General features: G+C 47.4%; 4 protein-coding genes across 4 annotated transcripts; 2 read left to right on the forward strand and 2 right to left on the reverse strand.

The window, feature by feature from the left end:
- Nucleotides 1–616: 616 nt before the first annotated feature.
- On the reverse strand, nt 617–4,462 carry BDW43DRAFT_297774 (condensin subunit YCS4; the record flags this gene model as incomplete). Its single annotated transcript, XM_032044448.1, has 6 exons — nt 617–790; nt 856–3,225; nt 3,283–3,424; nt 3,476–3,599; nt 3,653–4,164; nt 4,227–4,462. The coding sequence occupies 6 exons, from the start codon at nt 4,460–4,462 to the stop codon at nt 617–619; spliced, it is 3,558 nt and encodes a 1,185-aa protein (XP_031903565.1).
- A 403-nt stretch (nt 4,463–4,865) lies between these two features.
- BDW43DRAFT_265782 (serine/threonine protein kinase CDC7) lies at nt 4,866–6,899 on the forward strand. The gene is made up of 4 exons (XM_032040808.1): nt 4,866–5,396; nt 5,475–5,934; nt 5,997–6,057; nt 6,124–6,899. Exons 1-4 carry the CDS (start codon nt 5,129–5,131, stop codon nt 6,805–6,807), a joined length of 1,473 nt encoding a protein of 490 aa, XP_031903566.1. The 5' UTR covers nt 4,866–5,128; the 3' UTR covers nt 6,808–6,899.
- A 129-nt stretch (nt 6,900–7,028) lies between these two features.
- On the reverse strand, nt 7,029–8,322 carry BDW43DRAFT_265785 (ubiquitin-specific protease OTU1). Its single transcript, XM_032040809.1, has one exon. The coding sequence runs from the start codon at nt 8,196–8,198 to the stop codon at nt 7,200–7,202; it is 999 nt and encodes a 332-aa protein (XP_031903567.1). The 5' UTR covers nt 8,199–8,322; the 3' UTR covers nt 7,029–7,199.
- A 759-nt stretch (nt 8,323–9,081) lies between these two features.
- BDW43DRAFT_265788 (putative RSC complex subunit (RSC1)) lies at nt 9,082–12,355 on the forward strand. Its single transcript, XM_032040810.1, has 5 exons — nt 9,082–9,357; nt 9,439–9,601; nt 9,659–9,727; nt 9,796–11,067; nt 11,153–12,355. Exons 1-5 carry the CDS (start codon nt 9,185–9,187, stop codon nt 12,137–12,139), a joined length of 2,664 nt encoding a protein of 887 aa, XP_031903568.1. The 5' UTR covers nt 9,082–9,184; the 3' UTR covers nt 12,140–12,355.
- Nucleotides 12,356–12,411: the final 56 nt, after the last annotated feature.

Consider the following 12,411-nt stretch of genomic DNA (forward strand, 5'->3'; position numbering starts at 1 on the left):
TTCATCCCCGGCGTGTAAAAAAGGAGACCGCCGATAGGTATCGATGCCCTCTGCCTACCATTACAGAGTACTTTTCCTCGAAATCCCTTCCTTTTTGGTAACAGATTTCTCTGGATTTGGGACGTGCTTCCTCTCTGTGCCTTGGAGGACATAAGATCAGCTTCATCTTTTTTCTTTTTTTCTGACTCGACAGACTACCACGTGAAAGCCGCGAGATCTGATTGGCCCTTGTTTCCAGTTGGGACAGTGAGGGTGTCAATCTTCGCAAATAGATCACAGACGAGACGGTAAACACCAACTTTATACCACTACTACTACTGACATGTAAGGACTACTTAGAAATGCACATGGTTATCATGCCGTTACCATGGATAATCACCGGACTAACAGCGGAGAGAAGACGCGGGAGTGATGATGAGAGTATAAAAAGTAACATCAATAAAATGGATAGCAATCCAAATGATAAACAGGCGTCAGGGTAATCATACAGCCCAGCACATTTGATCATTCACAATTCCTGAAATGACCGTAACCCCAAAACCCATGTAGTACACCATTGCGCCGATGTTAAAACCTTCAAGAACCACCCATGAGTGGCATGGCATCATTCGTTGACCTAAGCATTTGCAGTAACTATTTTGTTGAAACCTGCACTCACTGTCTTAGTTATCTCTTCATTCTTATGTGGCAGCAGTGACAAGGCATAGGCCACATCATTCCATTGCCGCTCGGTTTCACACCGCGGAAGTCGGGCAGCGAGCTTGTCTGCTAACTGTCGGGCATGTTTCTCCTGAAAAGACGCAGATAGGGTTAGAAACTGCACATGGGGAGGCAACAGATTTTTGGAGTACCTACCTTTTCAACGAACCCGATCAGGAACTTGACGATACGTCTCAACGAAGCCTCTTCGAGGTTCCGCTCTGCGCTCAAGAGACTGAACATATCAACAAAGTGATTGTACACTGCATTATCTTTGCTCGCAAGCTCTGTGAAGAACATGCGTGCCAGATCAGCAATCCTTTTGTCGTCATCTTCCAAGCATTTAGCCATCTCGCCTAATTGTCCCTTGACTTTGACCTGGCCAGCCAAGATAAGAAACGTCAGGGTCATGAGACAAGTGCGTTTGACAGAAACATCATCATCATTGAGTCTGCGGTATAGAAAATCCGTATTCTCGTCAATAAGATGGTTGAAGCACACTGCCATATCGCCAAGTGTAATTACTGCATTGCTGCGAACGATCGGGTCTTCGGAACGTTCCATAACAGTGATCAGGAGGGGAAGGTTTTTCTCGCAGTACTCGGCTGAAACACACATTAATTTAGCCATGCACAAAGTTGCTGCTGCCTGAAGATTACGGTCAGAGTACGTGTTGCTGTTGGCGCAGATTTCTGTAACCAACGGCCCAAAATTGGACAAGAGAGAGCTCTTCCCGTAGAGCAGCTCTCGTTCACGGATGTGTGCCATAGCATCTGTGAAGTCGTCTTCTGTTGTCCCGCCAATAAGATCAAGTTCATCATCTTCAGTGACGTCTTTGCCCATTTGGGGTGCTGTGAAGGATGTCTTATTTTTCTCTTGTTCCGCTTTGCGGCGCTTGAAGTCAAGTTCGCAAAGCTCGAGGTGTACGATTTGCTTAATCGCAATATGTCCAACAACAAAAAGCAACTGAGAAAGCGCAGCGGATGAAGATTTTAGGGGGCTTTGAATCTCGGTTGAAGCTGTCCCAGGGCGTTGCTCGTCCCCATCGCCAGTACCTCTCGAAGACGAGCTTTGGTGGAAGACAGACCTAGTCTTCCGTTTGAGGATATCAGAGCATAGAACGTCTGGGTGTTTAGATAGTGCATATATCGCACTAATGGCTTGCTCTGCTACCCCATACCATTCCTTGTTATCGGACACGATCTCAACAGTAGCCGCAAGTTGAGTCAGAATGGCATGGTCATTAGTCAATTTAGGAATACCGACTTCCTTAGACTTCGCTTGGCGGCCTGGGACCATTCGTCTCAGCGCTACACATGTATATTTCGCAAGCACAAGGTCGGATCTCCCCAAGCTTCCGAGGCCAATTCGCAGCATTACCTCAATCTCCTTGATGACTACTTCGGGGTCAGCTAGAGCAAGCATTCCAAGGACGATGATAGCACCCCGACGTTGGGTCTTCGAGATCTCCTTCCTCTGAACGCCATACACCTGCCATAGCTTGGCAATGACAGCGTCCGAGATATGGCCGGCCTTCATCATGGTACTCAGTAGTTGCTCGAGACATGTCAGCTCAGCGGGCGTAGAACCAAATGTCAGACTAATCATGTTCCGAGCAACGTAGTTTGCCGTGTCGTTGAGGCTAAAAGAATCCGGTGCTTCGAAGAAAAGACCTCTATAGCAGTCAATGAGATGAGTTTGCACGCCTTTTCCTTCGTCGCTGTTGCCTTTTGTCCAGATAAGTCGGAGCATTCGTCGAATTCCGCTCCGAGATGTTTCCACCTTGTATGCATCGAGCACCACAAAAAAGTCCATGGCTTCTATAGCCTCGCTTTTATTTCGGGACGACAGTAACTGTGAGACGACCCCAGAGGCGGTGTGGAGAACCTCAATAAACCGAATGGCTTCGTTGTAGTATTTTCGAGTCAACTGAAGCCGCGCGAGCAATTCAGAGGTTGCTGCTTGTTCGGCAGCTTTTTTGACCGCTGCGGCCTTCTCTTCCTCAGTCATGCGCGGTGCTTTAGACGGAGATTCATCTGGTATTTGTGTTGCATCATCTAACAGTTCACTATCAACATGCGAGGCCTCCCCACCGTCAAAACCTGGCGTCTCAGGGGGTCGCAGAGCATTCAGTTCGATATCCACGGCATCAAGCCTAGCCATCCACTCTGTATATGAGAGTTGCCCACCGTGCATGACACTGAATGGGTGAGTAGAGACCAACTTTGAGAGTAATTTGATTGCGTTTCGTCGTACGTTGCTGCTCTTGTCTTCCAGGCTCCTCGCCGCTAGTTCGGCGACCGCCTGCCGTCTTTTGGGGAACTTCTGATCCAAATCACAGATCCTCATATAAACTTGAATAGCACGGCACCGACAATATGGGTTGATATCCAAAAAACGTTCCTCGAGCACATCGAAGAATGCATTAATCTGGGTCTTGTAGTTGTCACTGCGCTCCTCCTGTCGACTGAGGTCACCGATAAGATTCCCGCAAACCTCAACAACTGCACACCGAAGGGTATAGGACTATGGCTCAGTCAGATTGAAAACTTGTTTAAAATAAAAAGAACAAGACTGTAGTACTTCGCTATCAAGCTGTTTAGCTAAGAGCGTCATTTGCTTTATTATCAATCGGGGGGCAAGCTCGGAGAGTTTGACGATAAATGCTGAGACCGATTTCGGACCACGTGTGTCATTGGAGTTGAATTCCTTATTTCCAAGCTCCCTGCTACATATTAGCTACCATCCAGGTGGTTACGATGTGAAGGTTCAGTACTTCAGTATCTCATCTGAAAGCTGGGGATAGTCGTATTGCTCAGCAAGGATATGTAAAAACTCGGCCATTGGCTCGGACAGATGCTCAAAGTACGTTAAGCTCTGAACGATAGATGTCTGAGCACCTTCACAGTGGGTTAGAGCTGTTGAAGAAAATTCATTCATCGCAAGGACTCACCGAACGCATGGCCATGGTGTTTGACAGCAACACACAGGACTTTGAAGGCATGCATGCGAATGGCCATGCTCTTCACACGCTGCTCACTCTCGAGGATGAGATAAATTGAACGAGTAAATAAGTTGATGAATGTGTCGCGGTCTGAAGTGGTCAAGAAGATCCTACTCAGCTTGAGCTTCATGATCTTGCACATCGTTTCCATCGAGATCTGTATCTGAGCTGTCCAGTCCCAATTACCATCTTTGGCGCTGGCTTTCGACCGGCCAGACTTTCCTAAGCCTCTTCGAGCAGGTATAGTATCTGCGGGCTTCTCTGCCGCCTTAACCTCCACGGCAGAAAGCGCCCATTGTAGTAAGAACCCATACATTTCCAGTAGCTGTTTATGATGTTGAATGCTATCCGGCTCGTCAGACTCGAGGTCTCCGTAGATAATATCCCCTTCGACGGATAATCCAGACACTACCAGATCAAGAAGCTTGCTCAGGGACTTTGTGGGTAAGAAAGAGGAGTATCTGCAATATGACCGAGTTAGGATGCATCCTTTATCTTTCCTTTGAGGGCCGGGGAGGGGCACTTTAAGAGAAATAGCAAAGAGTCAAAGAAGGCTGGCCTGGCCAGTCCTTCCGGGGTCTCAGCTACCGCATCAACAATCGTATTAAGAACGTTATCAATCAAGGCAGTTGATAATTGATCCGGATCGGCTTCGCAATCCAAAAGTTCGGGTTCAGCATCGGCGGTTGGAACCGAGGTTGGGTCACTCAAATAATATTTAAGTGACTCGTTGATATCGAATTGGACCCTATCCTCCATGGTGGAAGCGACCGCGAGGAGTATCCTCAAGGGGCGAGTGGAAATTGGCAGGCCGAATTAGGTGGAGATACGGTGTCGTGGGGTAGGGTGGGAAGAGCAGAGTGAAAGCGGAAGATAGTTCTCAAAATGGTCTTAAGTTTTGTTTGTATTTTTCCACTTTCGTGATATGATAAGATGGCGCTGCGAGTCATGGTGTAACAATACAACTCGATACAGTTCCCTGTACAGTATACGTACAGTACAGCCATTCATTACTTCGTCGCTGATCCCCCAGCCACTGATTTTGTCCCGCACATGTTATTTTTCTTTATTTTCCCGTATATACAATACATATATACAGGGACAAAAGCGCGTATCCGATACAGTATCTGATAGACACAAACACAACCTTACCAAATCTTTGCATGCTTTTACTTCAAACTCCGCGGGACTAGTTCATGGGCCATCTCGAAGACGCCCAACTGTACAACGCATGCATCATCTGACGTCTTCCACACACGCGCCATGGACTAAACATATTTCGTGTCACACTTTATCTATCGAGCTTCAGCTTCTCTGCTTTTCTCCGACTATCTGTTCCCGTTGTATGCAAGGCTTTATTGAACCACTCAGTGAAACCCGAGAGGCCTCCTATTGCGGCAGTGTCTTGTGGATTTGTATGGTATCATGTCCACTCTTCACACGGCACCTACCGGTATCTTTGAGCTACAAAAACATGAAATTTTGAAATCATCACGTGCCACAGCAAGGCATGAATATGCAAGAGAAGATGGCACGGCTACGGACAGCAATGCGTCGGTAGAAGACTACGAAGAGGAAGCCCCTCAAGACGAGGAAGATGTCGACGATTCAGTGAAAGAGGATATGAAGAAACTTGAGGATACCTTTCCCGGTATCTCGGATAGATTTCGCTTGGTCAATAGAATTGGCGAAGGTACAATAACGTTCTTAATGGCTTGTTGCTTTGCGTACAGTTTTAGTGCCCTGTGGCTGACACATTGCGAACGTGTAGGTACTTTCTCCACCGTGTACAAAGCGGAAGATCTGCTGTACGATCACTATAGGAATGACTGGGATATGTTTCAAGGCTACCAATGCAATAGTTGGGCGAGCCCTCCCTCAAAGAGGCGACGAGTAGATGGAGACTATGGACAATCTCTACCTTTAAAGCAACAGAAACCTCGTTATGTCGCGTTAAAAAAAATTTACGTGACTAGCAGTCCATTTCGTATCCAGAATGAACTTGAGCTGCTACATGACCTTCGGGGCTGTCGATCCGTATGCCCTCTGATTACGGCTTTCCGGTATCAGGACCAGGTTGTGGCGGTCTTGCCGTTCTTCCCTCATACAGATTTCCGTATACAATATCGCACTTTCATGGTTGCGGATATGCGACATTACTTTCGATCCCTTTTTACCGCCTTACACTCTGTCCATAAGCACAATATCCTTCACCGGGATATCAAACCGACGTAAGAAGACATGCTCGTGGATTTTCTGATCTTACTTTACTGATAATTTGATGACCCTTCAGTAATTTCCTCTATAACCCAGAAATCCGGGAAGGTGTTTTGGTGGATTTCGGCCTTGCTGAGGTAGGTCTATTTTATATCCTCACCACCCAATGTGCCCTGGCCGCATTGTCTGATCACTCATGGCAGCGCGAGGGGTCCGAATATACCGGCACGTGTCTATGTGCCAACCCAAGCTATGTCCGTCGCAGCCGATTACTACAGAGCTACTTCTCTACCCATTGCTCAAACTCGACACCGTCGGCTGGCTACCCGAAGAACGACTCCAGGCCATCGAGACGTGCTAACCGGGCAGGAACCCGAGGTTTTCGTGCACCAGAAGTGCTTTTTAAATGCACATCCCAGACGACAAAGATAGATATGTGGTCAGCAGGAGTTATTCTTCTAACCTTGCTTGGACGCCGATTTCCTTTCTTCAACTCGGCTGACGATGTCGACGCTACGATAGAAATGTCTAGCATTTTCGGGACGCGTCGCATGAAGAGCGCAGCAGCTATGCACGGTCAAATTTTTGAAACAAATATTCCAACTATTGGCGAGAAAGGATATAGCTGGGAGAAACTCGTAAAATGGGCCAGCTGCGTGGAAGAGTTGACGGAGAGCGAAAAACAAGCCACTCGTCTTCTGGCTGGCCTCATGGAGTTGGATCCCTACAAAAGGCTGAGCGCCAGAGACGCCCTACAGCACGAATTCTTTACTGATCCCATTGAACATGACGTCGAGTGGGGAGGACACCCGGAAGACAGCGGTGACTCCGGGGAGGAAGACGAAGCGGATAAAGATGATGAACCTGACGAGGTTGCAATGATTTAAATCCTCGAAATAATATATTATTGTAAAAGATATATTATTGCTAAGCCTAGGACATTCCTCGTAATAGGATCACCTGCCACTAGATACTGTAGTATTTACATGCCGACTACAGTGTAGTCGTTGATCAATTATCGACGGTTTGTTGATTTTGATATTTTATAGGATTCCAAGCGCGTGGCATTCTTAGTTAAGCGTCTCAGCTTATAACTGATCTTCAGGGCATTTTAGCTCCACGTTTACCCTCGCGCTCCCCAACTATCCCTTTCCAATAGTATAGTTAATTTAAGATGATACGGTCGATCGTATTCCAATGATGGTATATACGTCGCTCATAACTCTATTCGGTTACTATACTAGGCGGTTCATCACACTTAATCCGTTACTGTACACTTCTAACCAGCCTCCCCGAAACTATAATGTCCCGTCTGCGTTGCGTGCTGAGTAGCTCCCTTTTCCCCAATTAAAACCCTACCGCATGTATTGCAGCGAATACGGAAACCTGCTGTATCAGTATAGTAGTGCTTACTCTGCAATACCTTACAGAGCTCTAACGCTTTTTCTAGCACTAGGTTATCTGTAGAGTCAAAGACCTTGGTGTCAAATTCGGGGGGCGCATGCGCATGAATGAAAGGATGGTCGGACGGAGACAGCGCAACGGTATCATAATGGATACCAGAGTAAACTAAGATGCAGCGTGTGGGTGGTCCCTCGTTGAAACGATCAATCCGGAGGGTTTGCACATCGATTGAGCATATCTCAATATCGAAATGTTTGCTGATGATACTAAGTTCGATCCCTCCGCCCCATGAATCCTCGTTGTGAATCCAGCGGCAATAGTCATCCGGCTTCTTCTCCAGAACCGCCTCAGAGTAAATGTCAGGATTCTCTTGGATCGTTTGTGCAACAACAGACCTCAACTCATTCATCGCATCCATACCTCCCATGAGGGCACTACCCACAGCGCGGAACATGCACGAATTATCATCCGGCATGATGCGTAAGACGAAGGTACCCGCATGCTCGGAGGATGGGATTTCGGGTGGGTCATCTGAGATAGCGTCGCTGGACTCGTGTGATACGGGATGCTCCTCAGGTAATTCTTGCGACGTGAAAGTTAACCCCTCATCACGACTAAGAGGCGCTTGCATCCAGCCCTCTTTCTTAGTTATCAGGAGCTGCTCCCCGTTCAGCGTGATCCCGACATCGGAAATCATTTGGTTTGGTTGAAACTCATCCAGTGGGAAATGCTTGAGATCGGGGTATCCATATTTCACGTCATATGATGTCAATCCAGTCTTATCCACAATATGCGTTCGGAGATCATCCACGGTAGCATGGTCGTCGAGACTGACAGTAGACTGTCCGTCTGGCCCGCGGATGCGGAATCTCATCCTGAGAGGTGAATACTTAATAAAAGAAGAGAGGGAATAGCAGAGAGTAGCAAAAGGGAAAAAAACGATGACAGGAAGAGAGCAAGAAACAAGAGCAGCCAGTTCCGTAGCACGGGCAACGACGATCGAAATCAGCACTTGGAAGTGGGGCAGGAGGAAGGGGAAAGCTCTTTCCTCTTTGGACTACTGGTATTTTATTGACTGGCAGGTACAGTACCAAGATTATATAATGATAGTAATTAGTTAATGGTAGTTAACTGAAGCAAATCTACTATTATTACTAGTATTACGCATTGATCAAGGAAAGGAGGGAAATGGATAGAGAGATATACATACATACATATATATATGTACACGTACATTTTGGGCTATTAGTACTGGATATTGCACCCCAACCCCGCATAATGAGTGATGATGTGGTAATTCACTTTTGATATTTTAAACTCTTTTGCGGAGTGGGGAGATCCTGAATGATGTGTATTTAAGATAATACATACAATTTAGACACCTAGGTGTAACTCCGTATGAAATACGACCTCGAAGACGTCCGTTTGTACAGTACAGTAGCTATATACATACTTAACTATGGGGATCATTAGAGTTCCATAAATTGCAGTACATGCCCTACTCCGTACAATACCAGTGCACACATTGTAGGTATCAAACCAGGTACTCCTTATGTCTATCATGTATGTGTGTATTGTATGTACATACACATAGCTCGCAGTGCACGTACTGTACTGTTATATATATTAAATATACATACATACGGGGAACTACCTGTACCTAGGCACTGTACCTTTGCGTAACACGGTGTAAAGAAACAGATCATGTACCCGATGACTCAGCTGCGCGGACCTCCTCTGTTGCGAGTTGCGCGCTCTTTCAGCATTTCTCATCGACCGAGTAATTTCGAGAAGCTCCCGCTGGCCTACATTTAGTGTCATCGGCGGTTTTTGGGCTTTGCGATCGTGGTTGCATACAGCATGGAGAAAGAGTCGGAGCCGTCGCAAGTCCAACCCACACCTGAGGAGCCTGTTAAGTCGATTGAGGACGATGGGAAGGGCGATAGCGCTGCGGCGGCTGAGAGTGTCACTGACGAACAATGGAGGTCAATGATGGAAGTTGTCATGGCCATCTATGAGTTCAGGGAGGAAGAGTAAGTGCTTGATAAACAAAACCCCCTCTCTAGGATTATTTCCTGGTCACGTTGCGAAGCTCACGATCTCCGTCTTCCCAGTGGTCATGATCCGTCGAAACTATTCCAACGCAGCGTTAATAAGCGCAATGTCCCTGACTATTACGATATTATAAAAGAGCCGATGGCTCTCAGTATTTTAAAGCAGAAGATAAACAAGAGGGAATACGTAAATTTCTCTCAATTCGTACGAGACTGCGCTCTCGTAAGGCACAGCCGTTCCTATGATGCATTGGTTATCGGAGCTAATCCTACTCACTAGATTCCCCATAACGCGCAAACCTACAACCGCCCTAAATCCCAGGCATATGAAGACGCACTCGTGATCAAGGTCTGCAGAAGAACATTTCAACCCCGCCCCCCTGTGGTTTGGACGCATTTATTGACGACAGTCACCAGGATGTTTTTATTACTGAATTTCAGAAATTGGTAGATCAAGGAATCATTTCCACTGAGGTAGCTGAGCTTCCAGATCTCGGCGAGATCCCTGAAGCAGATCCTCTTCCGGAAGAGGAAGAAGAGGAAGAGGAAGACGATGAGGATGATGAGGATGATGAAGACTCGGATGACGATGGTCGGCGGAAAAAAAAACGGGGACCCCGTCCTGGAAGCAAACGAGACGGTGGAAAAGATGACGGGCAAAAGTCTAATGATCCTGAGATGAGGAAGAAACGAGGTCGTCCGCCGCGCGTGGACACTCCGATGGAGGCCAGGATCAAAGCTGTTTTGAAGGGAATGCGAAAGTTGAAGGGGCCGAGTGGTGCGCTCAAGGTTCGACACTTCGAGCGTTTGCCTGATAAGGCTACTTATCCCGACTATTATGTGGAGATCAAAGAGCCGATTGCCATTGACATAATCAAACGAAAGTCTAAGCGGAAGAAGTACAACTCTGTGGATCATTTCATGAGGGATATGGACTTAATGTTCAACAACGCCAAAGTATACAACCAGCCTGAGAGTCAGATTTATAAAGATGCCGCGGACTTGCAAGTTGAATCGCGAAAACTCGCTGAAATCGAGAAAAAGAAACCGGACAGTGAGTATCTTATGGAAGATGGGCGTCTGCCATTACCGGACGGAATTCTCTATAAAGGCGAGTTGTGGAAGGTCGGTGATTGGGTTCATATACAGAACCCTAACGATGTAACCAAACCCATCGTGGCGCAGATCTATCGTACTTGGCAAGATTCTGAGGGCGACAAATGGGTCAATGCCTGTTGGTACTACCGTCCCGAGCAGACCGTCCACCACCTTGAGAAGCACTTCTATCCAAACGAAGTAGTGAAGACTGGCCAGTACAGAGATCATCGGATCGAGGAAGTGGTGGATCGCTGTTTTGTGATGTTTTTCACTCGTTACAACCGCGGTCGACCCAGAGGCCTCCCTCCTGATAAGGATGTATATGTCTGTGAAGCTCGGTACAATGAAGAGAAACACAAGCTGAACAAGATCAAGACTTGGGCAAGCTGCCTTCCAGACGAGGTGAGGGAAAAGGACTACGAAATGGATTTGTTTGATGTACCTCGGAGGATCAAGAAGATCCCAAGCCCTATAAAGCATTTGCTCAAAAGCGACGCAAAGGAGACAGATGATCTTCCAAAACCGACTTGGGGAGCCGAGAACGCGCCCCCAATCGTTGGTGCTGTTCATCGTCGCCCGCGAGATGAGAATGTGAGTTTTTACCATTTTGTAGAGTCGCCCCCACGAGCCCTAGCGAAATTCTTGAAGCTGATAGCAACTTTTTTCCCGTCTCTAGGAATCACCTCCACCTGAGCCAACACCTTCCCCACCCCCATCTTTACCTCCACAGAATGTGCCTTCTGCTCCCGCCCGGCAGGCCTCGATCAGTCAGCCTCCACAGCGGCCGAGTGTGGATAGCCAAGGTAACTCTACTGTAGCTGGAACCACTCCCGTACCACCACGCTCGCCTGCGGCGCCGATCCCTCCTATCCAAAACGCGCCCGTTCCAGTTCCTTCGGCAACTTATCAACCTCAGTTACCCCCTGCTCCTGCATATCAGCCCGCCTTACAGAGACGTTCTAGCGGCTTTGTACCGCAGACTCCACACCCCTCCTACCAGACATCGGCCGTATCTCATCCGTACGCAGCTGTCCAGCCAGCACCACCATATACACCATATCAGGCAAACCGCATGCAGATTCCACCAGGGGCGGTGTACAACCCCAATGCTCCTCGCCCAATTGAAGTGTTCCATTTAAGCGATGCTGCTAATGCTGCCATTCCGGAAGATATTCGAGAACAGTTCCACTGTGATAATCAAGGTCACGTACTGTTTTTTTCGTCGCCGCCTCTGGATATCATTCCGCCCTTCCAGCAAAAGTTAGGCCATTCGCTTAAATATTTAGCAGTGAAAGAAGAGCGGCGGAGACTGGTCGAAACGAAGAAGCGCAAGGAGAGAGAAGAATGGGTGGAACAAGATAAAAGAGCAAAGCGTCAGCGGGCTAACGAGGAGGCGGCGCTTGTTGCTAGGGTTGAGTCTCTTACCACGAAGGCTATTAGCACCATGGTAGATCACATTGGGGCCGGTACTGAGATGCTCTATAAGTTCTTATATCGTGACCAGGCAGAAAGAGCTAAACAGATAAATGCTAGAACTCTTGAGCAGAGGGTTCTTACCGACCAGATTAACAGAGAGAAGACCGCGCAAATTCAGGCACGGTCAAAGGGAGCGGCGGCGTTTGTCCCTCTCAACGGGGATACCATGTGCACGGACGAGACTTGACCCATAAGCCTAATAGAAAGGCAAATGCAGTTCCCAATTCAATCAACGGAGTGCTAGTTCTCTATTACCATTGCTGTTACCGTTGTCATTGTGCTGTTCTTTTCTTTTTTTTTACCGAGACGTTGAGTCGGGTGGCACTGTTATATTGGGATAATCTTATGTAGCTTCGTCTAGATATTTACCTAGACCATCGGCTGGGTAGTTTGATGATTAATTGAACGGTTTCCTCATCTTAGGCGTCGGTATGCCTATGTGGAGGTTTTATGTAGATC

This window comes from Aspergillus alliaceus (assembly GCF_009176365.1).
Source record: "Aspergillus alliaceus strain CBS 536.65 unplaced genomic scaffold BDW43scaffold_7, whole genome shotgun sequence".
Lineage (NCBI taxonomy): Eukaryota > Fungi > Ascomycota > Eurotiomycetes > Eurotiales > Aspergillaceae > Aspergillus > Aspergillus alliaceus.